The sequence below is a fragment of the Larus michahellis genome, chromosome Z (assembly GCF_964199755.1).
Source record: "Larus michahellis chromosome Z, bLarMic1.1, whole genome shotgun sequence".
Classification (NCBI taxonomy): Eukaryota; Metazoa; Chordata; class Aves; order Charadriiformes; family Laridae; genus Larus; species Larus michahellis.
The window spans coordinates 23,274,384-23,301,663 of record NC_133930.1 but is presented as its reverse complement, the minus strand read 5'-3'; the positions used below and the strand labels follow the sequence as shown (position 1 = coordinate 23,301,663).

The following is a 27,280-nucleotide window of genomic DNA, read 5'->3' as shown; positions in this document are numbered from 1 at the left end:
ACAGGACAAAAAAAGTGCCTCCACTCTATGCTGTTAGTGTTTTCCTATGGAGAATGTCTCTCAGAGTTGCATCAGTCCTCATTATGTACATTTGTAATCTTTTAAAACTAATTATCCCCTTGAATTAAAAACAATCAATATAAAATAAAACAATATAGCCCAAGAAACACTTAATTGTTTAGGCCTTGAAGAAAGGTTGAGTTACACAGTTAGAAATGCTATACAAGATTGTCACTCCTACTAAATTTAGGAAAATGCAGCAAACCATCAGTTCTTGCTGTACAAAAGAGGCCAATATTACATTGGATTTTTTACTCTCCTTTGTTGCCTTTTTCAGAATAAAACCATGGTAACATGCTATTAAAAATGATGTAAGTAACTCTTTCTCATATAATTAGTTAGTACCTATATTATGTTTCTTATGTCTCAATATATTTTTGATTATTTACTTAGGGATATTGCTTTAGCAGATATCCTAGTTAAATAATTTTAAATTACATTATTACTGGAATTTCAGACTATGTCAGCTAATTTAAAGTAATTTTTCATGACATCTTTTTATTTTAGTACTTTGTGGTAGAAGCAATTTTGGCTTAGCAGGTGAATCAGTCCCTCTCTTTGCTGAGATAGGAGCAGTAAATTCTTAAGATTAGAGAGACAAACAAAAATTGCAGCTAGAATCCCTGTCCTGGCATAGTAAGAAAAATGTTTTAAATTATTGACCATAACACATCTACATATAGCAAAACATAAGCCTATGACCTAGCTTTTAAAAGACTTCACTGTATGAACCGAAAGACGAAAATTCACCAAGTGCTTTACTAAAACCTTAAAGCTTTTAAAACGTTATGCCTAATGCCACTAGTAATAGAACCAATCACCTTTAGGTAGCGACAAAGTAACTAGATATACTCTAATTACAGAAAATGCATTTCTGTCACAACCATGACTATGTGGTGATGGTGAATTTCAATTATTATATCCCCTTAAACTTGCATATATTAAAAAAAGATGGCAAAAGTTATTTAGTCCAATCAGTGTAGTTAGACTAATTGTAATTTTTAATTTACACATATATTCTCAAAGAGATTATTTTACGCAGCCTGTAAGAAAACCAAATATTAGTAGCTGATTTACTGCTGTTTTTCAGATTAAGTGAAAGTTTCTAGTCTTGGTCACTTTATAGCCTATAAGGGACTGACCAAGCTGGCCCTGCTCCAGTAAAGAAGCAGAAGCACACGCTTAATAAAACCCCTGAATTCATTCTATTCCATCGCATTTGGCAGATGGCACCTTCCACAACACATTTCTCCTTGTTCTCCGCTAGAACAGGGGAGTACACCACCTACTGAAAAACCACAGGTCTCCCACACAAATCCTGATACCAGAGGGACTACATATATATATATACACTCACATGCTTTTCTAGATGAAACCACAGTGTACTTTGCAGGGTCATGCCCTTAGAAATAAAAAATTCCTTGTACTTTCCTGAAAAGTAAGCCCCTGAACTACCTTGTACCATTCTTCGGCACCTGATTCCCACAGTAGTTCCTGACCTCCATTTTGCAATTTAATAGATGCTCTTTCACTTTCATTTGAAAATACTGTATAAAGCAGCAAGTATGGAACGATTGCTGAACTGGCTGCAGTTTGGTACTGTAGCTCCGCAATCTATATACAGGGTAACTATAAAGTGCTTTAGAATTGTTTCACATGAAAGGTGCAAATAAATACTGTGTCCTCTTACGTGATCTCCCTGGAGATGGGAGATGGTGAGCCCACGCTTGAGAGTATCCTAAAATTGTTACAGAAATTTAATAATGATACTGATTTCTTACACTGGAGAATACTTCTTTCTCCAATATTTACTGGGGTTAGCGTCTCAGCATCATAGCCAGCAGGCCTGCTGCTTGCCCTTCATTAGCTGTCTTGCTGGATCCAAACACACTCATCTGGATGGTTAAAAAAAGGTACAGTGCTACTCTGGGAATCTGCACATAAATGGTCCCTTTAATGTGCAGAACCTGGGGTTGTTACTTGATTCCTTCTGATTGCCATTTGCTGAAAAGATGAACTGTCAGCACACTGTGCAGTATCATTTCTCTTTTTGGTTAGCAGGCTCAAAAGTTCAGGCACTGAGTACAGCACATCTCCACAGCAGAATGCTGACAGGTCTATCAATTGTCAAAATTTTCCAGGATTTGGATTAAAACATTCAAATAGCTCTAATGAATCCCTATAAAACTCATGGCGCAGCACTGCAGTGCTTATAATCTTCTGTTCCCAGAAGATCTGACTGTAAATGGGAAGCATCTTTATTGCTTTTATGTACGAGGAATTGAAGCACCAATGACTGAGCAAAGTGTGTCAACATAGAGTCAAACCCCAAAATGACTCTACGGATCATATTCTGTTGTAGTACACAGAACTCCCCTACGAACAAGTAGTAGTCTACTTCTACACAGTAATTATTTTATACATTGGAGATAAACCCTGTTCCCACCAAAATCAAGGCTCAACTCCCACTGAAAGAAGTATGATCTGGATTTCACATATTTGGAACCAAACTCAAGTACTTTGTCACACATAGCAGAGGTATCAAATAGCCTCGCAGCATGCTTGATCACATTTCATTGTCTATTACAATTTTGAATTATAAAAACACATTATCAAACATTTCGCCTTCTTCAAGTTTTTTCTTTTCATGTTATTGTCGTTCACAGGACTGCTGTTTTCCTTAACTGTGATTACTACAGGCTAAAAAGGGAAAAAGAAGTAACAAAGAAAACAGAACACAATAAATCCTATTACCCAGTTGACTGAATAAATGTAGATTATCACCATGTCCATATCAAACCGCCATCCACGGCTATCATCCTCAAAGTCCATGTAGTCCATCCTGTGAGCAGCATGTGGGAAATGCCTCCTTGTTACAGTATGTGAGCGTCTTTGAAAACCTGCTGAAAAACACAGTAGGAGACAGAAATCTTTACAAAAGCAACCAGACTGAGTTAAAAAAAAAAAAGGTTAAAAAAAAAAAAAGGTTTAACCCTCCTTCCCCCAATTATTTACACAACAAATGGAAGCAGGAAATCTCACACCTCACTGCCAGGTTTCCTTGCTTTGTTGGGCAAGAAGCTCTCTGTGGACTTAATTTTGAAAGATTTAAAAAGTAACTGCCTCCCATGTCTGGAAAATAATACGTTTATTTGTTTGGATTTGGCACTCTTTACTATAGGAAAGTAATGCTATCTGCTTAGGTTATCCAGACTTACAAACAGCTCTCTTTTGCTGCCTTCCACTGAATTTGATTCAGTGATCTAGAATTGAAAGGCTGCATATCTGCAATTAACCTCGTGAGTAACTAATCTCTGGATTCCCTAAGTCTATTCATCTGAATTCTTCAGTAAATGAGACACATCCATATGTGTACACATATAGTTCAATAGTGCAAATACATCTGAATTTCTATTTCTAGTATATGAATTTTGTTCAAAACACTCTTCTAAATAAATCCTGCTTGCTTTAATATTAGGTCTCTATATGATACATACCAGGTTAAAATTTGATTTTTAAATTACTGTTTGTATGCTGATAGTACCTTAAAAGTATATAGGCAGATGCAAACACAGCCTTTCAAGTGGGTAAAAATCCTGTGACTCCAAGAATGGCCTGAGCTTGGGGTCCTGCCAAAAGGTCCTTCTTCTTCCTTCCTCCCCTGACCTCTCTATGTATAGGAGCATAGTTCTTGCATATGTCAAGATACGAGGTTAGAGGAGTCTCTGTGCAGCTGTGTTAGAGAGCAGGTTGTGCACAGGAAAGTCCGGGAGCTGCGCTGCAAAGGCGGAAGATCTGTTCCATTCTGATGAAGGACAAGGAGGGAATGCAGTTTTACTTCTCTGGTAAACTCTCAGGTTTTCAGGTAACTCTCAATTTTTATGATGCATTCTATGATTTTGGAAATCAGGTCTTTGCTGAGCTTCCCAGACTCTTCTCTGCACTGACATCATGGCTTTTGGGGTCTCAAGGTGGGTAGGCAGTGTTCCCTTCAGTGGGCACCACCGCACACCAGTTTGCCTCAGTGTGCCTTCCTCAGTTTTAAACTACTACTGTGCTGTCTTCTAGTCCAGCTTAATTAAGCCTCCTTGAAGTTCTTCAGTCCTCTGTTTTTGACTAATATAAATAGTTGTGTATAATTGGTGTTCATGTGCCAGTAATTTTCATTTTAACATTCTCAGACCTTATTCAAGATAATTGAGAAATATATTTTTAAAAGTGCCCCAATACAGAACTTTGTTGGAATTTCAATGTTTTTCCTTTTCAATGGTGGATATTGAGTGTTTCTTTGTATTTTTTCTGAATTAATATTTTGCCCAGAACTTTTACAGCACAACTGTTTCCACGCCTTCCAAATAAAAGTATTTTCTCTCTTTGGTAACCTTTTCTAAGATAGTTCATCAGAGACCTTTTGACTCCAAATTACATAGGTAAACTGGTCCTCCTCTATGTGTTTAATGACTCCTTTACTTAGGAATTTGACTAGACTACTGAGTCACAGAAATTCTTCCTTTCATCCTGGTACGATTGCATTTCTTTTTACTTTTTATTTTTAATGACAATTTGTATTGGTTTGTCATGTACAGATACTAAGTTTCTAGATCCGTATACATCAGAATCTCTCTAACATTATTTATCTTATTTTGGAAACTATACATGAAATCTCCATGCTGGTTAAGAGAGTGGTCATGTTTTACAATGGTTTTGAGTGACTCCAAGTGGGCTCAGATTTGTCCCACAGCTAAATATGCTACACTGACTCTAGAAAAAAAAGAAGTAAAAGATTCCAAGGATTTACTTTTAAAGATTTTTAGATTACAATACCACAAAATTTTATCCAAGTGTATGAGCTGAACATCTGCTTAAGGATGCTGAAGATCTGTTTAAAGTGTGATATGGACTTCCTTGTTCTTTATGTTATGCTTTAGATTATGTTAATTTAAAATTATGTTAATTTAAAACAGTATCTTTGATTACTGAAAAATAACATTAGTAATTCAGTAACAAAATTCTTAAAAATATGTCTTCTTTAAGGAACTTACTTGAAAAATGCTCATTTAAAAACTTACCTCAATTTCAAACCTGTATCGTTCTTAATTTCTTTTCTAACATTTTATATACATTATAGTCAAACAGAAACCTAAATCTATGCTGTTAAGTTCTACTTTTTAAATTTAATTTGCAAGTGGCATAAAGGTTTGTCACTAGTGGTATATGATTCGCTTTGCCTTTTAAACATGAATTTTAGTGTCTATTATCCACTCTGGAGGGTCTTAGTGGAGACTTCTACCTGTGCTTTCTTTTTATTTATTTCTACACTTAAAGTAAATATAACACAAAATGCTAGAGGCTGGTTTTGGAGCAACAGGGATAATCAAGAAATTTTGCAAACATGTAGTTACATTAGTTTTAACTTGTTACTCCTTGTCTTCTAGAGGATTTGGGCAAATATTATCCTTGATTTGTATGTCTGTGCAGCTCACCTTAAGCAAACCTGCACTGAATTTATCACATATTCGACTTTGCAATGTAATCATTCCACATTCAAGACCAGCAGTTTCAGTATAGGAAACTGGCTATTCTCTAATTGGTCTTCCTACAGAAACCCACAGAAAAATTGTTGGTGCTGTATTAAATGTAAGTATACAATCAGGAACTGCTTACTATACATGATGTGTAGTCCCTGCGGTTTTCCTGAGTGTAGTAAAGCTATTGAAAGCTGACAGCCAGTTTTGTGGAAGAGATTTCAATTCCATTGCTGAAATAATCTCTTTTCAACCATCTGTAAATTGATTAAGCTTCAGCTGAAGTTGTCAATAGTACAACTATTATGTAAAATGAATTCTAGGACTTAACAGAGTCTAACAAAGAATGAGAACTGTTTCTTTTCCCTGAAGTATATTACCAAGTAAACTTGCATACAGTAGTGAAACCAAGGATCAGATTTAGAAGCCCTCCATAATCATGCACAAAAGTTACTGCAGACTCTATGATCTGTACTGTGACTACTGTCTTTAGAAAATTCTGACATGAAAAGTACCTTCAGATGTCTATCTCTCCAGCTAGAGTGGGAATAAGCCATGTCTCTGCATCTGATTTTAGCCATCTGCAGATAAAAACTCAGAGCTGTAGAGTTCCTCAAAAACTGTACAGCAATATGGAGTAGGGGTTTGAATTATGAAACAGAAAAGCTGAGGGAGCTTCAAATCACATCTAATGTATTTGCTTCTTTTTTAAAAAGAAATCCTATTTTATCTGATGGATACAGTCCCTAAACAATTTCTACACAGGCACGTATTTGTTAAAACATATATTTTACTCAACTTTTTTGTGCATGCCTGTGTTGCTATACGCTGAACAAGAACTTCCACTCAAATCATATGAATATGCATGCACAGTGCCCGTGGAGTCTGGCAGACTGTTAGTGGAAACCTGCTACTAGATAACAAAAACAATGTTGTGTGCAAATCACACTTTTATACCCACCAAAGCATGCAAATCAAAAAGGACTTTCACCAGAGCATCGATACACACATCTGTTGCATGTGTACCCGCCAAAGATTTTGCAAGCTCCTGATGAGGTACGAGAATACTCAAAATAAGACTACAAACAATTTAAAATATTCTCCCAATTTTATAAATTGACTGACCTCATTTTGCTATGACTAAAGAATATAAGATATGAGATGGAAAATTTTACTCTATAAGTGCGCTGAAATGAGTAATATGCAATCTGTAATAGCCATTTACATTACAAGTGCTCGTGTAAAAATTAAATTACCTAAGAACAAGTGTTCTTAGGTAATCAGATGTACCAAGGTCACTTTGACGCTGTCTCTTCTTTCTGATCATGAGCTGCAACAGACAGATAGACCTACTGAAAGACTATAAGAAAAAAGGCAAGTACAGACTGACACCTTCACGTATGTGCCCTTGCAACAACCAGCAGCTTAGGACAGCAGTGCTTTGGAAGCTGTGCTCAGAACAGTGCATTAAGACAGCATTTCTTTCCTTACATGTGTCTGTGCATACTTTTGAACCAGATCCCACACTGCCTCCACTTACTGCGCTTTGTGTCCCTTGGTGGAGTAGTCTTAGAGCAAATCAACTGATTTCCTTTCAGGTGAAAGTAAACCAGAAGATGAGCTCCAAGAGCTCTGATGTGTTCCCATAAGATGCTTCAACCACTAATGCGCATTCAGCCCTTGAGACTGGAAGTTGCCCCTGTTCCCTAAAATGCAAATGTGGACATCTGGCCCTCAGCGCCAATTGTTTTGCCCTATCTATTATGGCTGATATAATTGCTAATGAGATAATTGCTAATTGTTCACTGAGAGACAGTGAACAATCTTTCCTAAAACATCTTTATGCCATCCATAATTTTACGGACCTCTTCTATCTGTCTTCCGTAATATCCTTTCCAAACAAAAAAAAACTTTTAAATTTCTTTTGTATGGAAAATCTTCCATACTTCTGATCATCCTTTCTCCAATATGCTTCACCTGCTTTATCCTTTGAGATGATGTAATCTAAAATTATATGCAAAATTGGACAATGTGACATAATTGTTTCAGTTTTGTTATGATCCTAATAATTCCTTCTTACCTTTTGACTATGATTGTGCATTGAATGTTTTCAGAAAACTAATAGCTGTAATACCCAGCTCTCTTTTCTTAAGTGGCAATAGCTAATTTACAGCTCATTATAGTAAATATTATGTATTGCGGAGGTTGCATAGCTTCTGTGGGGAACTGCTCCACCACTTGACTGTCCTCCCAGTGAAAGTGTTTTTCTTACTTGGAGTCTGAACCTCTCATATTCATCATTGCTCATCCTCCTGCCGCACACCACTGTAAATAGCTGGTCCGTCCTCTTGGTGGTCTCCTGATAGGTACGGTGATGCTGCCTGGAGATCCTCCCCAAAGCCTACCCTTCTCCAGACTAAACAAGCCAGTTCCCTCAGCCTCTCCTCACAGGTCAGGTGCTCCAAGCCCCTGAGCGTCCTGATGTCCCTTCGCTAAACCTGCCCTAATTTACTGCTGTCTTTCCTGTATTGGGGGGGGTGGAAACATGACAAAATGGCAGTATTCTAGATGTGGTCTGCTGAGTAGCAGGGGATAAAAACTTCCCTCATCTACTGCTGTTCACACATCATGCTCCTATTCATAAAGCCGAGGGTGTTGTTGGCCTTCTTTGCTGCCAGGGCAGAGTGCCAGCTCACGCACAGCTTGCTCTCCATCAGGACGCCCAGGTCCTTTCCAGAGAGCTGCTGCCCAGGCTGTCAGTGCCCAACCTGTCTCATTGCCAGGGGCTCTTCCTTCCCAGGTGCAGGACTCAGCATTTGTTCTTGCTGAATTTCACAAGGTTCCTTTCAGCACGTTTCTCCAGCCTGTCTAGGTCTCTCTGAACAGCAGCCCTGGTGCTGAAGCTATCAACCTGTCCTCCAATTTGTTGTCCTCTGCAGACCTGATGAGAGTGCATTCTGTTGCCTCCTTGAGGTCGCTGATCAAGAGAACTGTTAGCTTTCAAGTTCGTATTTACTATCATCAGTGAACTGAATAATTTAGTATCACTAATAAACTTTATCAGCTGTATATGTATCACTTTTCCAAATGAATGTTCTGAACTACACAGACTGCTGTGGGATTCCAACAACAACCCAATGTAGTTTGCTAGATGCTCTTTTACATCATATTTTCCATCTTCTACCTTGGTCTGGTTTTCTTTTTATGTGCCCTGCTGAAAGGGACTTTATCTGCCAACGCACCTGCTTCACTGTTTCAGTGCATTTCTCCAGCCTGTCTTTTTCTCTCTGAATAGCAGACCTGCCATTGAGGCTACGAACCAGTCCACCGATTTGCTGTCACCTGCAGACCTGATGACAGCATGGAGAAATGGGCCAAAAATTCCCAGCCTTCTATACTTTTTTCAAGGATACAGTGTTTTTATACTGCTTTCACAAATGAGGTATCATCCCAAACTTCTTGCATAAACACCAGCCTTCTCCCATATGCACATCACGTGGCATCATATTCTGCTTATACTAATATAATATATAATACTAATATAATACTAATATAATATAATATATAATAGCTAAATTGCAAGATTTGCTAGTTAAAATGGGCTATGAGATCTTTATTTCAACACAGAAGCTAGTATATCTTATCACAGAATCAGCTTATTGGAAAAGAAAAGAGAAAGCTTTGAAAATGAATGATAAAATGCAAAAAGTCACATTAAATGCATGCATACATGTTTTACACTGAGTATTTTGCATAACCAACATTTTGATAATTTATTAAATATGAAATCTATTTACCAATTTTATGAAAATATTCAATGACTACTGTGCCCAGTCCCTCTGATAAATTGAAAGCAAAACTAGAACAACTCGTGTTTTCTATCTTGGGCTGTTTAATTCCCTGGAAGTAAATGAATCAAGAAGCAAGAGGACTGTGGGAGGGCAGAATACGCTTAGAAAACATATTCTGTCCAAACATTTGTGATTATTCTATAATTATCAATACTCACAAATACAAGCTAATTGGCTAGTTTAAGTGCTAGGAAGCATACTAAAGCAAGAGTAACTAATCTCACATTTCACAATGTAAAAGTCATTTGACCATGGAAACCATGAAGAAATTTTGATAGCCAGTCTGCAAGAAGGGTTTTTTTAGGTAACCAAGTGAATTATTTGTTTGCTTTTCCTTTCTTCCTGTAAACCATAACACACAAAGTACGAAACAGGCAGGACATCATAGAACAGCTTTTTAAAAAGATTTATAGCAAAACCTACTCTCCTACTTTAAAACCACTTTATTTCAAAATTCAATTAAGGGTGACGAAATAAAAATATTATACAGATGAAATAAAAATAATATAAAGTAACTGAAATGCATGGCCTTATTTTTCAGGGTGTAAACTAGATCTGTGAACAAATGAAACATTTGCTTTTTAGCTGCCCTCCCCTTCACCATACCTGTTCTGACTGCAATCCACAGTCTTGATGACTGATACCAAGAAATGACACTGCCTGGTCTCCCCATGAGATCATGTCATGGATCTAAATGGACAGTTTGCATACATTCTAGACCACAGAATGTTTTCCTTTAGCTTTAAAGGTAAGTTTTTTAAAGATAAGTTTTTGACACTGATGACATACATATTATAGTTATGATAATTTTCATACATTTACCTTAAGATGGGGATTTGTAATCACTTTTGTTCTCATTTGCATGTAGGTAAACTTAACAGTGAATTTAATCTGTGGACAACTTTTCTCCTTGCCATGACAGTGCAGAAAATGAAAGTCAGGGAATCTCAAACAGCAACCTGAAGTATTTAACTTTCCATGGCATGTGCACCAATAATCTATATGAAAAAATAATTTTAAAAAGTATTCAGAATATTCTGACTCCGTGAATTTTCTTATTAATTTTGTATCTATTTTCCATTTCTCTTCCACTGTCTCTTCACTAAATCGTGAACTCTATTCATCATCACCCTCTTCTGTTGTTCTTACTTATTATCACTGAACATTTCTAAAAGTCATGCTGCACGTTTATATTTTCTTTATATTTGTCATCTCCCCAGTTGATCAAATACTGTATTTCACTGCTAGCAACACTTGCTAAATTACCATCATAAGACCCTTCACCCTCTTGTACCATATTGCTGTAATGGTATCAGCTCCCGGTAGGTTTATTCTCCTCTACGACTCTTGCCTAACTTACATCCCTTCAGGCTCCATTTGTTCGGACTGCTACTAGACAAAATACGTAGAGGCAAAAGCCATTGATATTTATAGGTAGGCTTAATATAATAGCTCAAGATGACTGAATAAGTATAAAATAGCATTAAAAAGTATTTCATACCGTTGCTTGTCTCTAGTGGGAATGCTATTTCGTATCGTGCTCAATTCTCTTTAGTTGCTTATTTCTTGATTTGCATGATCACTATATTTTGTTAAAAAAATAATATTAATTTAATACTAAGGATCATTTAACAAAAACTTTTCAGATTTTTGTTATACACTGCTGCCTACAGGCCTTTCAGTGCTTAAGGCTTTAATGTTTTAAGCCAATTTTAGTGGAACGTCGCAAGGTAACAGTAATCCAAATAGTTTCTTAAAACGACTTACTTAAAACTAGCATTATGAATTGGCTCAACTTGTCTTAAGACAGGGTCAGTCTGACAGCAAAGGTCAGAGCGAAAACACAAGACAGGCATGCCACGGCCTCACCACACCCCTCTGTAAGACATGGCTGTATGTATTTACACAAAGCATTTAGTGTATTTGCAAATCTAGCTGTCTGGCAACATGCCTCCCTTAATTCCTCCAGAGAAACTGGTGAATGACCTATCTTGGAGCCATGTCATCATCTTTGAGCAAATTCATATTTAGCTTTAGCTAATGGCAACCCCAAAAATTCCTACTTCCCCTCTGAGCAAAATATTAATTCCTCCAGAGAATGAAAAATAAAAAGCAGAAGACCATATCTTGAGAAAGGTGGCACAGTTTTTCTGAACTAAAAGTTTTCTGATGCTGACAGTACTTAACAAGTTTTTAGGAAGATGACCAAGGTTCTACGGAAAGAGCTGTCTGAAAAGCCTTCATATATGTTCAACAGAAAACTAAAAATAAATTTTCACAAAGAAAAGTTACTTAAAAGGTTATCAAGAAAGAAGCTATTTAAAATTTAAAAAATATGTTTATGAACTGTAAAAAAATCCGTCCTTTATCCTTCATTAAATGTGTAATTGTGGTTATCTCTGACTTTTTCTGATGCCATTTCAAACATCCATCTTTATCTACTCAGCTTAGATATTCACCAAAAGTCTCCTGGCTTTACTCTGCTCTTTGTTCATCTCTTGCTCCTTTGAGAAGGTACGCTTAATCTGGCTCTGGTCTAATAAAAATACAATCACCTTTACTTGTTTATTATTCTCACATGTCACCTTGAGTGCTTTCAGGCTTCCTCTTTTGTCCTTCATCAAATTCAAATTTCAGCTTTTGTTTTCACTTTTAGGGGTCTCCAAAACTCTGCCTTGCCCAAAAAATGTTGCCTTAGTTTTTGTAATTATGCTATGCAAGTACCATAATCCTCCAGAAACCTTAGCAGTTCATGTCCAAATTTTGCAATGGCATGGAACTGTCTGTATCACTGGTATGAAACAGAAATCGTGGGCATGTTAAGAAGCAGAAACAATGTACAAGTTCATCCTACTTTCTTCTCTATTAACTCATTGATAGTGATGAAGCCAACTGATCTCTCTACAATCCATTCTCAGCCCCAAATACTTTGTTATTCTTATAGCAAATGGTATCTCTATGAAGCATTGAATCAAACAACTGAACACCGGGCAAACTTAACTTTCAACGTAAGATGTGTTTACACCAGCAGAGTGGAGACTTCAGGGGCTACTTCAGTACAAACTGCTCTCCTATGCAGTGCATTTCAGTGCTAAGTGGATCGGGGAATTGTGCTGGGGAAGTGCGTCTGACAAAATGTTTACTAAACATAATTAGTTCATAGATAATTAGGAAAATAATTTTACTGGTCATTGCTCAGTGGACATGATCTATCTTTTTGCCATTCTAGTCAGCATAGCTGGCAAGGATCATTCCCCACTTCCGCTAGAACACATAGAAAGATACTTGCTAATTGCTGCCAGTGATGAAGACTGAAAGTATCTTGGCTTCCACTTGTTCACAAAGACCCGTCGTAACTTGAACTAGTGTCTGCAGAATCTTACACAAAACATAAAAAATTAAGACCAAGAGATATTTTAGGCTCTAAACGGATTCTGTGACGAAAGACTACCACTTTAAAAAGCTAGTAATTCAAAGTTTACCTAGGGTGGTTTAACTATGATTATGTATTGTTCTCAGTTGTCTTTAGAGGGCAAATAATAAATACTTATGTAATCTTCTTTCATAAATACACGAAATCTTTTTACAATGCCTAAGTTAAAATTGTAATGGAAGACACGATTGTCATCAAATTGTAGGATATTTCATAAGGACAGGTATACAAAGAGTAGACTAAAGGTCTTCCTACTCTATCATTCTTTCTCTGACAAGGTCAAACAATGAGGAATTAGTGAATGGCAAGGAAAGAACATAAGAACAGGGCAAGCACATTGCAATACTTTTCCTGGTGCTCTCTCTGTTCCCAGGGACTTGCAGTTCAAGGATCTTCGCAGGTAAATGGGGTCTCTTTGCGTTTAGTATACTTTAGTCCATTTTTCTTCCAAGAATTTGCTGTTATTTGAACCCATGCTCTGGAGTAATGACAATTTTATTTTATGTCCTCTACTTCTTTTATTATGAGACAGTGAGTAACAGCAGCCCATTCACTTTTGCCATGCCTCTCATGATTTTAATTACCTCTATCATCTTCCCTCTTTAGTCATCTCTTGTTTTGGCTGAAGCATTCTAGCCTATTTACATATTCCTCATCAGGAACTAATTTAAAACTGACATTCTTATTTATCTTCTCTGTACCCTTCCAGTTTACTACCTCCATTTGCACTGAAAGGAAAAATATGTAAACACTGCTAAAGATCACTCAGTACCACAAGTCTTCTGCCACTTCTTGCACTTGGCTTTCATTTTTATTATTCTGAATATTTCACTACTGTAAACAAACGTTATGACCTCTGTTTCTAGTAATAAATATGCTGGATAGTACAAACTGTACCATATAACGCTCTAGGACCAGACTGCTAATGTCCCTCTGGTGAGAAAAATGAATCATTTATTTCCATTCTTTGTTTGGTATCTTTTAAACATCTATTAACGGATGAGAGGATTTTCCCTCTTATCCTGAACACAGCTATGCTTTTTCAAGCATCTGCAGAAAAGAACCTTCTCCAAAGACTTTTGGAATTTCTAAGCTGCAGGGTTAAAAACGTGATACCTCTAATTCCCCTACAAGTTCATTTGGATCCCTCCAGCATAGCTGTGGGACCGTGTCTGCGTAAGAGGTCTAAAATATTCCTAGTTTGTCTTACCAGCCAGTATGAACACTTGGTTCTCTAAGCAGAACTAAAGATGCCAATCTAACATCTATTCAGGGATATGTCAAGAAATACATGGGAAAAGGCTACAGAATGCTTTTTTTGCCATGGCCATTCTATCATAATCCTTGGTGTTGCATAATTATAGCTATCAATATTCCTGGTACACCAGTCTTATCACAGCTAAATGGAAACAAGCAATCCTGATGACACATACAGATTAGCTAGAATTTTATTCCCTTCAATGCACGGATGAACCAATAGAGATGACTGAGCAGCCATAATTTCTGAGAGTTACTTCACTCTCCCCTACACAGGCTAGCTCTGGATGCAGTCCTCAGCACTGGGAAAAGGCTAGAAAATATCTTTTCCAATGGGACTGTGGCTATGAAGAAGTCTCTAAAGAACAGCCTCTGCAAAACAGCTTAAAAGATAAACAAGGCTATTGATACTTACACAACACTTTGTACTAATGCTGTTGGCAAAACAGCAGGGACAGAAAGTGGCAGTGATAACACAGCTGAAGCTTAAGACATCTCTGTACCTTAAAGTTTCCATTCCATTTTATTTTATTTTTTTTCAGATCCGCTTTTGCATGGTGAGGTGCAGAAGTGAAGGCTTGAAGGCTACCTGGAGCACAGCTGCTCTGTGGGACCCATGTGGGACCTTGGAATCAAGAAACCAGTCATGTGTTTCTTACGAGTGACCTGTTGGAGCTGAAAGCACTTGTGGGCAAGGAAAACACGTGCAAGTGTTAGGCTCCACGTGCTGACAAATCAGCAAAACGACAAAGCCGCCACCAGTGTGACCTAAGACACACACAATCATCAGTGCTTGGATTCCATGCTTTCTGTCTTAATATACTATAGGCATAACAGATGCTCAAAGGCAACACTTCCCAGTAATGTGTGTCTCCTTGAGGCAGAAAATTCACTGTGAATTCTTCACAGCAAAGACTGTAGACTGTAAAAGCATCTTGTGGGAAATGCATGTGTGCAAATTAGCTTTTTGTGGTTCCATAAGCTATACTGAAGAACCTGATGGATCCTGGCTGAAAAAGGAAAGTGCCTAGTGAAGAACCATTGCATGGTCACACAACTGCAGTCTTGAGTAGTATGACAAAGGAACTTAAAGAAAAGCAATGAGGAAGTAAGGAAACTAACTGAAAGAAAAAATGCAGTAAGGAAGGACGGAACAGTAGGACTTGGGAAAAATAGCTCAATATAAGGATTATTCTGAGAGACTTATACTCTGGCATTATTCTTTATAGTTAATATCAATGCTGCACCTTCTATTTTCGGTGACACCTCTCTTGTTTCCCTTCTCAGTAGATCAGAGCATCAGAAACTTGAAAACCAGTATCAGTTTTTTCTTCTTTTTAAAAACAGAAGTATGAACTTAAAACGTAGTTGAAGTAATTTTATAGTTGTAAATTTTCACAGTTGTTAACGTCTTTCATTTATTGCCTATCTGACTGAAATCGCGGTAACAAGAATCTTGAATCAAGAAAGTAGATTTTAAAGTGTTGTATCCTAATTTAGAGACAGAGAGATACAAAAAAGTACCAACATGCATTATTAAAAGCTTTCAAAACATTACTATTATTTTTTAAGTATGTACGAAATTGCACACCCTTTTCTTTAGATAATGGTTACATAAGAGGACATGGCAGATGTGACATACTGAGGTGGTGGGAATTTCCACTGCTATTAGCAGGCATTGAAAACACTGTATCTTGCAATCCCTGACTGATGCAGAAGTCAATAGCTTTTTATTAAGTCACTAAACAGATGAGATCAGTAAAGAACTAGCACAGATTTCACTGTATGCAACATTAGTGCAATGTTTTCTAGATTAAGCATTAAAAAATAAACAGATAAAAAAGAATTGCTATATTTCTAAATAGGGTCACCCATTTTCAATTTAATCAGTATATTTTAAATAAAAACGTTAGCATGAAAACAACTGGAGGAAATTTCCTATTAGTCTAGGAATAATTATATCTTGAAATAGTCACCAAGGGCTGTAACTCAGAGGTTTCATAATCCCTCTCTTTCACTCTGAACACCTATCTATGTACTTATCTTCAGGCATATCTACAATCTTTACATGCAGACAGCCAGCACCCTTTTACAACGTTACCATCTGACTACTCTATTCTGTATCTCTGCTCTCTTCAGTGTATTTCTATCTCAGATTTATGCACAAGCTTTTCTGCCCAGAGTACTGTCTGTCTCAGTCTGTTTTTTAATTCCTGCATTTGACTACACCGAAGTCACTGCCAAATTAAGTACTGTATTTTTAATTTAAATGATCTTTATCACCTTTTTTAGTCCACATTGTGGTATCAAATTGCTTTTTGAGACTTACCCTTAGTTTGTGAAATTTCTGTGACTGTACGGTGCTTATAGAATGCAACTCCAATTTAATGGCATGCATGTGTTACACGTACAATGTTATTAAACTATAAATACATGATAACACAATCCAATCAATATGAATTCATTCATAAAAGAATGATTCTGATTTTTTTTTTGGAGACATCTTTATTGACCACACTCATAACTAATAACTTTTTTCCTTGACTATTTTTCCTTTATTCCCTTATGCAGACACAATTTTTCCAAACAGGAAACTACACATAATTAGCCTGATGATATGCACAAAAATAAAGATTTAAGAATAAATAAACAGGTAAACACATAAATTGTCTTTTTGCAATTTGCAGTTTATCTTTAGATTCAGAGCACTGTGTATGAGTCACCCAGAAGAATTTAACTGATCTCTAATAATCATCCATCTCTGATTTTCTATGGCATGTATAGCTAGAGACTGATTTTCAAATGTACTCAAGACTGAGTGAAGTTTAGGGAAAAATTAAAAAACTTACCTTCAAAAACTCTGAAGGCTTTCTTGCAGCTTGGTAGAGGCCATTTTGCAGAATTTGATTTTTGAAAATTTTCTTTTAACTTCAAATATTCCATAGGGAAAAAAGATTTGGTAGAGTTGTTCAGTTCTACAATAGTTAATACGAAAAGAATGTATACATCAATGCTGTAAATATGGCAATAATTTGCACACATTTATACTATAAAATAAAAAGGCCTTATCTATTGTGTAATCCTTTTTCTGATTATAACATCTCTCAAATTGTTTTAAAATCATATAAACCCAAGCACTTCCAGATATGCAAGAACAAGTCTTAAACATGCGGTTTTGATTCTATTCCTTTGAAAAAAAGCATTTAGGAAAGACAGTGTCAAATTCTAGCAAAATGAAATACATAACAAATCAGGCACTTTAACTTACAAAACTATGATGAGGTCTATGAATGAAAATGGCATCTATCAAACTGACTGTGGTATTAATTCTCAGTTCATATTGTATTTTGTTTAACACCATCAAATAGGAACAGTAATGCAAGGACAGGGGAATTGTCTGAAATTTTTTTTGGAGATTTTTTAAATGTTTTGGATTAACAGGAATTAAGAACGCATTTGTAGAATGATTAACAACACATTGTAAGACTTGACATAATTTACTAATCTCAAGAAATCACCAGCTTCTTGGGATATAATTTGAGGAAATATCTATATGGACTGCAACTCAAAACCGTCAAAACTAAACTATCCATAGCAATACACCAATGAAAAACAATTTAAAAATAACCATATTTTCCTACAACAGAAAAGTGATCTGCTGGTAACAGTTAGAGTTGCCAAGTTAGTAGTTAATGGAAAACTTTCACAGATCTTTGAAAAGGCTTATGTATTATTACTTTACGTGGTCCATTGCAAGTGTATATACTTTTTCAATAATCAATTTGTTACGAAAGGATCAAATATTTTTCTCTGGCAAATTTGAGAAAGCTAAGCTTTTTGCGAGCAGGCTCCACAAAGATGAAAAAATTCCAAATGCCCTTTGGTCGCAGTAGCTTTTTCTATGTAAGAGGAAGGCCTTAGCAGATTTGAAGCAAAAAAAACCCCAAAAATGCCGGTCTTATTCTAAAAATTATCCTGTGTTTCACTGCGTCAGAACGCAGGTGGAATGAGGCTACACAACACATGCAGAGTACAGAAATCTCCAAATCCTTCTATCTCGTTATGTGAGAAAAGTGTTACTACACCCATAAACGTCTGTCAGCGAAGAGAAAGAGGTCATTTTCTCTCGTAAATGTAAAAGGATCAAGCTGTGTATTTTTCAATACTGGTTTTTAATTTTTATATAAGAGCTTTATATGCTACTGAACATATTTGGATTAAGTGCTCTTCGGATTCACAGAAATAGCCTCTCACAGCATCAACTGAGAATATTTTAGTTTCCTTCTACAGGCCACAAAAATCGACTCAGTTCTGTAAACTTTATTGTCCAAATTTAAACACTGAAACCTCTGGTGAGGCATCTAATTCCTGCTTTTCAGAAAAGACAGTGGTGACACCTCTTACTGGGTTTTAGAAGGTTGTTTGGTTAGGCTTTTAATAAAGGACCCTTTCAGGCTGCCCAGGACACCTGTCTTTCTGCATGTATGTGACCCTTTCCCTGCCACGTGCCTGGACCTCCTGTGCACAACCACTACACTGAGTTTGTGTTTCTCCGAAGTGGTGGATTTATTGTGCATAAGTGCCAGATCTGGCCCTTCTTGGAAACACTCAAAATAAATGAAATTTTGTACAAATGAAAGCATAGAAGCCAATTCCCGGCTCACTCTTTCCCCTGGCAGAAGAGGCATTTAAAACACAAAGTTACTTGAAATGGGTTGCTGCAATCAGATCAAAAGCTGTTGTCTTAGGTGTATCCTGGGCATCCTATCAATTGACCAGATGTGAGCTTATCCTGACGGGAGAAGGGTTTTAAGGAAGACTGAGAAAGACAGGAATGCAAGGCAGACACCATGAGAGCAACCTATCTGGACTGGAACTCACTCTCATGGAAACCAGTGGAAAAGGCTCACTTGATGAAGGCAACAGGGCAGAGGAAGCACCCTTGTGGGTCACATCCGGCTTTGTAGCTCTGGGTTAAGTACTCTTTTTCTTCACAATTGGTGGATAATTGACCTGTTAGCCTCCATCTTTTTGTACATGTTACATGCATCCTTCCGTTGCAGTGATGTTCAGTTTGCAAAACTGTACAATTTAAAAAGTGAACTTCTGAATATATCCTTATATGTTTTCTTTTTGAGATATCCTTGTAAGATAAAATGCAATTATCCAAGAGGAAAGCTCCAGAAAATATCCACAATAAATTATTGAGGGAAATAAGACATCCCAGCTGTAGTGTCAGAGAAATACGTAAGAATGCTAGCAACTTTGCTTTGTTGGATACACAAACCTATAGCAGCAGTAACTTTAGCATAATTTTTAAAAGGCTTACTAAATCTGAGTAAAAAAAAATATTTACTACCCTTTACATTGGTCTGGCACCAGTCATGCTACTTTAGTTCACATTAGTGTTGATTTTACTAATTTCACTACGGCTATGATATCATCATCAGTATTTCTTGGTTGATTAAAAAGCTGCTCAATATGTTATGCACTGAGAAATTACAACTGAATTACAAGCTGAACTTGGCAAGTGATGCAAAGAATAATAAAAAGGGCTTCTACAGGTATGTCAGCTAGAAAAGGAAGGTCAAAGAAAGTATACCCCTCCTGACGGCAAACTCGTAACAATAGATGAGGAGAAGGCCAAGGTACTCAACAACTTTTTTGCCTCAGTCTTCACTGGCAATCTGTCTTCCCACTCCTCTTGAGTGGGTGGCCTGCAAGGCTGGGACTGGGGCAGCAAAGTCCCTCCCACTAGAAGAGAAGATCAGCCTCAAGACCACTTGAGCAACCTGAACAAACAGAAGTCTATGGACCTGACAAGATGCATCCCAGAGACCTGAGGGAATTACGTGATGTAGTTGTCAAGCCACTCTCCATGGTATTTCAAAAGTGAGGGCAGTCAGGGGAAGTCCTTGGTGACTGGAAAAAGGGAAACATTGCACCCATTTCTAAAAAGGGTAGAAAGGAGAACCCTGGGAATTATGGACCTGTCAGCCTCACCTCTGTGCCTGGGAAGATCATGGAACAGATCCTCCTAGAAGGTATCCTAAGGCACACGGAGGACAGGGAGGTGATTTGAGAAATCCAGCATGGCTTCACCAAGGGCAAGTCCTACTGGCCTACTATGATGCAGTGACTCCATCAGTGGACAAAGGAAGAACTACAGATGCCATTTTCTGGACTTCTGTAAGGACTTTGACATGGTCCCCCACAGCTTCCTTCTCTCAAAATTGGAGAGACATGGATTTGATGGGTGGACTGTTTGGTGGATGAGGAATTGCTTGAATGGTTGCATCCAGAAGGCAGTGGTCAACGGCTCGATGTCCAGATGGAAATCAGTGATGAGTGGTGTCCCCAGGGGTCCATACTGGGACCAGTACTGTTCAGTATCTTCATCAATGATGTAGTGGGATCGAGTGCACCCTCAGCAAGTTTGCAGATGACACCAAGCTGAGTGGTGCAGTTGACACACCTGAGGGATGAGATGCCATCCAGAGGGACCTGGACAAGCCAAAGATGTGGGCCTGTGTGAACTTCATGACGTTCAACAAGGCCAAGTGCAGGGTCCTGCACGTGGGTTGGGGCAACCCCCATTGTGCATCAAGAAGAGTGTGGCCAGCAGGTCGAGGGAGGTCATCCTCCCCCTCTACTCTGCCCTGGTGAAACCGCACCTGGAGTACTGTGTCCAGTTCTGGGCTCCCCAGTTCAAGAAGGACTGGGAACTGCTGGAGAGGGTGCAGCAAAGGGCTACAAAGATGATTAGGGGACTGGAGCATCTCTCTTATGAGGAAAGGCTGAGGGATTTGGGTCTCTTCAGTCTGTAAAAAAGATGGCTGAGGGGGGACCTTATCAACACTTATAAATACTTAAAGGGTGGGTGTCAGGAGGATGGGGCCAGGCTCTTTTCAGTGGTGCCCAGCGACAGGACAAGAGGTAATGGGCACAAACTTGAGCATAGGAAGTTCCACCTAAACGTGAGGAAGAACTTCTTTACCCTGAGGGTGGCAGAGCCCTGGAACAGGCAGCCCAGGGAGGTGGTGGAGTCTCCGTGTCTGGAGACATTCAAAACCCACCTGGACGCGTTCCTACACGACCTGCTCTAGGTGACCCTGCTCCAGCAGGGGGAGTTGGACTAGATGATCTCCAGAGGTCCCTTCCAACCCTATGATTCTATGATTATGAATAAAGGCTGGGGGATTAAGGGATTGAGAGCAGCCCTGCGGAAAAGGACTTGGGTGTACTGTTCGATGAAAAGCTGGACATGAGATGACACTGCGCACTCACAGCCCAGAATGCCAACCACATCCTGGGCTGCATCGAAAGAAACATGGGCAGCAGGTCGAGGGAGGTGATTCTGTCCCTCTACTCTGCTCTCATAAGATTCCACCCAGAGTACTGCATCCAGCTCTGGGGCTCCCAGCATAAGACAGACATGGACCTGTTGGAGTATGTCCAGAGGAAGGCTGAAACACCCCTCCTGGGAGGACAGGCTGAGAAAGTTGGGGTTGTTCAAGCTGGAGAAGAGAAGGCTCTGGGGAGACCTTATTGTGGCCTTTCCTTACTTAAAGGAGGCTTATACGAAAGATGGTGACAAACTTTTTAGCAGAGCCTATAGTGATAGAACAAGGGGTAATGGTTTTAAACTAAAAGAACAAAGATTTAGACTAGCCATAAAGAAAAAATTTTTTACAAGGAGAGTGGTGAAACAGTGGAAGAGGTTTCCCAGAGAGGTGGTAGATGCCCCATCCCTGGAAACTTTCAAGGTCAGGTTGGATGGAGCTCTGAGCAACCTGATGTAGTTGAAGATGTCCCTGCTCATTGCAGGGGAGTTGGACGAGATGACCTTTAAACGTCCCTTCCAATTCAAACTCTTCTATAATTTTACGATTCTGTTAAAATATTTTTCTAAATATATGTATAATAAAACAAAGTAAATTTAGTGTATCTATTTTCAAAAATATATTGCTAAGCCAAGCATGTTTTGCTATATACTGTATAGCAATACACAAGTAGCTGCTGTAAGGTCATACAGATTTCTCTCATCTGAAGCTGTTAATACTAAACACATCTCATATACTGTTATGGCTTTCTATTTGTAGACTCTCTATTTACATACTCATGACACTATATTTACACTTTAGCCACACAAACCCTTCTCCTCACCACTACATATCTTTGTAATATTTTCACAGAATGGGTTATGCTGCAAGGGATGTCTTGAGATCAACTAGTCCAATCCACCCTGCTCAAGCAGAGTCAGCTACAGCAGGTTGCCCAGGAGTGTGTGTGGTTGGGTTTTGAGTGTCTCCACAGATGGAGACTCCACAGCCTTTCTGGGCAACCTGTTTGACCACTCTCACAGGAAAAAAGTATTTTCTTGTATTCAGATGGAATTTCACGTGTTTCTATTTGTGCTCACTGTCTCTTATCTTGTCAGTGGGCACCACTGAGAAAACTCCAGCTCCCTCTTCTTCATTCCCTCCCATCAGATATGTTTACATTGTAAGTACTCAAAGGCTACAAGTAATCCTGGTAATATTTCACTTAAGTGACAGTACTTTAGATGTGTTGCAAAGTTTTGCAAATACATTTTAGCAAGCATCTGTATTCTCTATTCGTGCTCTCCCAGTAGTGTTTTACTGCAGCAAATCTGCTAAATAGCTTTTTAAAAATTTAAATAGCCCTAAAACATCTAGAAGTAATTATCTATTGGTGAAACGCACTTGATCTGTACATCAAATCCAAAGAAGCATCAAACATTAAGAATATGAAATGAGAACAGCTTGAAACCTCTGTACACGAGCCAGGCAGGGTGCTGAGAGTGCTCAGGCTGCAGCTTTCCATCCATTTTCTCTGCTGACATAGTCAGTCCCTATCCCTGGCTACCAGCAGGTCCCCACTGAACCATCGTGGGGCAGTTTCTTTGTCTCCTTCCCACCAAAATGAGTTCTTATCTAACCCAGTCAGCTCCTCAAACCGGGCTGCCATCAAATTATGCAAAGCTGTGCCTGTGCAGAGGAAGAGTCTGTGCAAAACCAGAAATAGAAGCTAGGCAGCTCTGCTGATCAATGTGAAATCATACTTTAATCTGCATCCCCAACCTGTCATCATCACAGCACTCTCCCAGTTTAAAGAGGATCGTTGCAAGATCTCTGCAGCGTGCAAAAATAAACAAACTCTCCTACATGGCTGAGTCATTTCCATTACTTTGTGACCTGTCTATGCAGTGTTTCAAGTACTGTAAAGGGCCTAAATCCAGACATCATTGTGCAATTTTATCCATGGTGCTTGAATTTACCTTTTTAAGCTCCAGGCATAAAAGACTGGCTCATGCTGTTCCAGGTATCCCATCTACAGCACTACTTACCCTCTTCTATCCCTGTACCAATTCTGACATCAAACACCCCTTACCCACCATGTTTTACTTCTGCTAAAAGTCAGGAACACTAGAGATAAGGGTGTAAGAGGCCACGAAGGGAGAACTTAAAAACAAGATTAATTAGGAGGATTCTATAGTTCTGCCAGCATTTATTTTCACTTGTAGCTAAATTAAAGCCATAAAACCAAGAAAAGAGCACTTTTGTTTTGTGTCATTAAGTTAGCAATTTTAAAAATGCTCTTCTGGTAGGATATTTTGAGAAAATGTTTATTATATTTGGAGTTTGTGATTATTTAGCAAGAGGAAACCAAATAAATGCAAAATATCAGAACCTCACTTCAAAATCAGAAAGTCTTAAAATAGGCGTGCAGAAACAGCTTCTTGCCACTGAAGAAAGCCTGCATGGAATATCCGAGGAAGAGTTAAATGCAAAGAAAACTTCACAGTGGATTAGCATCAACAAATTCTGCTCTGCATGCATTTTGGATGTGGCCCATTGCATATTATTATTTCTTTCTTTCTTCTTTTTATGACTATATTTGGTTAGCAGTGTTTTACTCTTCTTTTAACTACATATTTATTCAGGCCTGAAATACAGGAAGAAAGTTACAAATATTTTTCTGTATCATAAAAATTTCCATTTTTGTACCTGCTTGGAAAAAGACTCTGGCAATTGTAGTGCGACACAGTGGACATGGAGTGCTGGCTGGATTGTCTTTGGCAAGCATCCTTAAGCAAGGTTCACAAAAGATGTGGTGGCATGGATAGCACATGTAAGGATTGAAATAAACATCCAGGCACACTGCACAGAGATAGTTTTCTTTATCCCTTCTGAGTTCGTGCTCATCGTCTGTATGCAGGTTATCATTTGCAGTCTGCAAGAAGAAAAAGAAAACATCTTTTCACTGCTCATTTCATAACTATTTTGGATAAACCAATCATCAGGAAGGTGACTTTAAATAATGCTTAAGAAGTTGGTACACACTGGTGATATTCTTAATTTTTAATACAGGTTACTTTTAACGAAGTGATAAAACGTACTGATAAGACAGGAATGTCACAACAAGCACTCTGTGGGAAAGGAGAACAAAAACCATGAGAAACAGTAAAAGAAGGAAATAACAAAACCAAAACGGCTGAGTAAAACTCTACTATGATCTGATTTCTTATTTCAAAATGAATTTTAGCAATTTCTTTGTAACTTTCTTACCAAAATACCTGGTTACTTCTCCAAGAAAGGCAAAAGTCTCTAAAAATAACCTGTGGATTGTTCTCCCTTTAAAAGGCAATTTGTGAATGGCATGTTTCAGCAACAATAATGACTCAGAGTTTGAAGCAAGCCACGATTTTATTACGATAATGCAGAATCTAAACCTTAGACTAGAAAGTGTAGGAACCCCTAATATCCTTGGTAACTGATTGTTTTTGCCAGAATGTATGCCCAAAATTTCCTTGCATTGGTATACTTGTAGGGCAGCATAGTTGGACTTCCCAAGTGGTGTTCTCTTGTAAGATATACCTTTCCATGTAATCTGAAGATCTCATACTGATGGCATCCAGGGCTTTGGATTAAAGAAAGACAAATATTGTTTTTTCATCTCTATGGGAGCCACTCAAGAGACACTGACTTTGCTCTAGCTCCTCTGTCCACCCTGTCCGTTTCACAGCTATCAGAACCCAACATAACCCAATATCCAAGAGACCCACCAGGAAAGAACCAAGACAGCAGGTGTCAGACATTGCTGAGTGTCAAAACTCTTCTCTCATGCCCCTTGTTTTAAACTCCCAATCCTTGCCTAATGATCTCAGTTTACGTGTCTTAATTGTAGTAGCTTTGTAGTCTCAGTGCTTGTAGCCACCTTGTAGTACCACCAGTGACTTCTTGCAAGCTCCAGTATCCATACTTAATACTCTCATAACTCTTGCTCAACCACTGCTCTGTACCTACCTCTTTTTCTGGTCCTCCAACACCAGCCCTGCAAGTCCTTCCAGACACCTATTACTGACATTAGGCACACCTGTTGATGCATTTCTACCCAATAAATACTACTCTGTGCTAGGGCAGCTGCTTGATTTGCATCTAATTTGCATACTCACCAGCTGTATAATATACAGGCCTCTTGACACTCACAGGCCATGGCAGACAACTACTGCCTGACACTGGTACACCAAATATTAATGACAATTGTTATTTTGTGTCTACTGTAGAGATGGGATTCTCTAGATCTGTTTCAGAGACGATTACATGTACGGCTTACTGGCTGGGATTTCTGTTGTCTCTCATTATAGTCAGTCCTCTTCTACCTGGGATACTGAGCACTGCAAATAATGAATAAGCCCTAACAGTATGGGTACTGTGGAATGCATTTAAATACACAGAGCAGAAGTATTTACCCAGAATTTATCAGTTCTGGATAAGCACTTATCCAGTCAGCCTTTCCAGAATACCAGGTGCCAAGAGGCCTTATAAATTCTGGCTTGCTGTGACACAAATGCATGGAGACAGTCTGTGTTTAACACTGTGTCCTAACGCAAGCTCTTGTGCAACCCTCAGCATCAGTAACTGTGTGACTCTTGTAGCACTTACCTCAGCAGTTATTACTCCAGCTTGATTTTCTCCATGCCAGACTTGAGATGGGCCCAGAAAGGTTCAGTGTGTACTGAAATTTACTGTAGAGGCAACTAGGCTGTCCTGACAAGCAGCTGGCATAGGTCTGCCTGGGACTGGATTCTAGCTTCTCTACCATCTATAGAAGCTGGTCCCAGACAGAAACAACTGGGACTATTACTTCTAACTCCATGCTCTAGGAAACAGCAGCACTGTACTACAACTGATCAATAACACTGTTTGACCAGGCTTTTCTGCACTTACAGCACAGACAACCCACACCAGATTGGAATGGCAAAAATTAACTGAGAGTTGATTATACCTAGAATGAAGCTTAGAATGAAGGAAGCCTCATAATACCATTACTTTGACAAAAAGTGGAAAATAATTTTGCACAGAAAGTGAGGAAAGTAGTCTGAGCATGACAGAGATGACAGCAGAAGAAATTAGGAAATACTAATACATTCTGACAATAACAACCTCCTCCAACCCAGCCACATGGACTTGGCAGTGTTAGGTTAATGGCTGGACTTGATGACCTGAAAGGTGTTTTCCAATCTAAACGATTCTATGACTCTATGCAAGGCCAAAATCATGATTAAAAGCTAGCATAAACCTAAAAAGATGGCTGGTGGTGGGGGGAGGGAAAGAAGCAAGCTTTTGCTGACTGGTTTTGATGAGCACTGATTGGAAAGAAAATACACACTGTCTATAGAGGAGCTGCCTGTCTCATTGGCTGCAAGTTAAACATCTTGTATGAGCCAATTAAGTAAATGAGGGAGCTAGAGGCAAAATGGCTGAGGACTCAAGGATAATGGTTGGTTCTGAGATAGGTTTGTGATCACTGTAAGATGCACAGGCAGGAGAATCTCAGACCCAACTGCAATTAGAAAGAAGATCAAAATCATTCTAATGTGCAAACCAGACTCTAGTTAACAGTAATTTGCTTAGTGGATCACAGGAAGAGCTGTTTTTTCTACAGCTTTATACCCCTCCTCAAAAGACCTACCTAGGCACCATTTAGTACCGCAAAGCTAAAATCAGAGCAGCTTCCTTGTGCAAGAAGCTAATGCGCAATAATTAAACAGGCATTATTTTTCATTTGCAATTAAGCAGTGCCTATATGTTCCAACTAGAGCCAGAGCTTTGGTGTTTGAGAGCTTT

At 38.5% G+C, this 27,280-nt stretch overlaps 1 protein-coding gene across 2 annotated transcripts in view; it reads right to left on the bottom strand.

Moving 5' to 3' along the window:
- Positions 1-2,112: 2,112 nt before the first annotated feature.
- Positions 2,113-27,280, bottom strand: part of RNF180 (ring finger protein 180) — a 72,944-nt gene continuing 47,776 nt past the window's right edge. The window contains exons 5-7 of one of the 2 annotated variants that reach the window (XM_074570690.1): positions 24,158-24,383; positions 16,976-17,101; positions 2,113-2,963 (exon numbers count right to left, since the gene is read on the bottom strand). In XM_074570690.1, coding sequence (XP_074426791.1) covers positions 2,761-2,963; positions 16,976-17,101; positions 24,158-24,383 — 555 coding nt within the window. In that variant the 3' untranslated portion in view covers positions 2,113-2,760. The remainder of the gene's footprint in view (positions 2,964-16,975; positions 17,102-24,157; positions 24,384-27,280) is intronic. The other variant, XM_074570691.1, reaches the window with a different exon arrangement.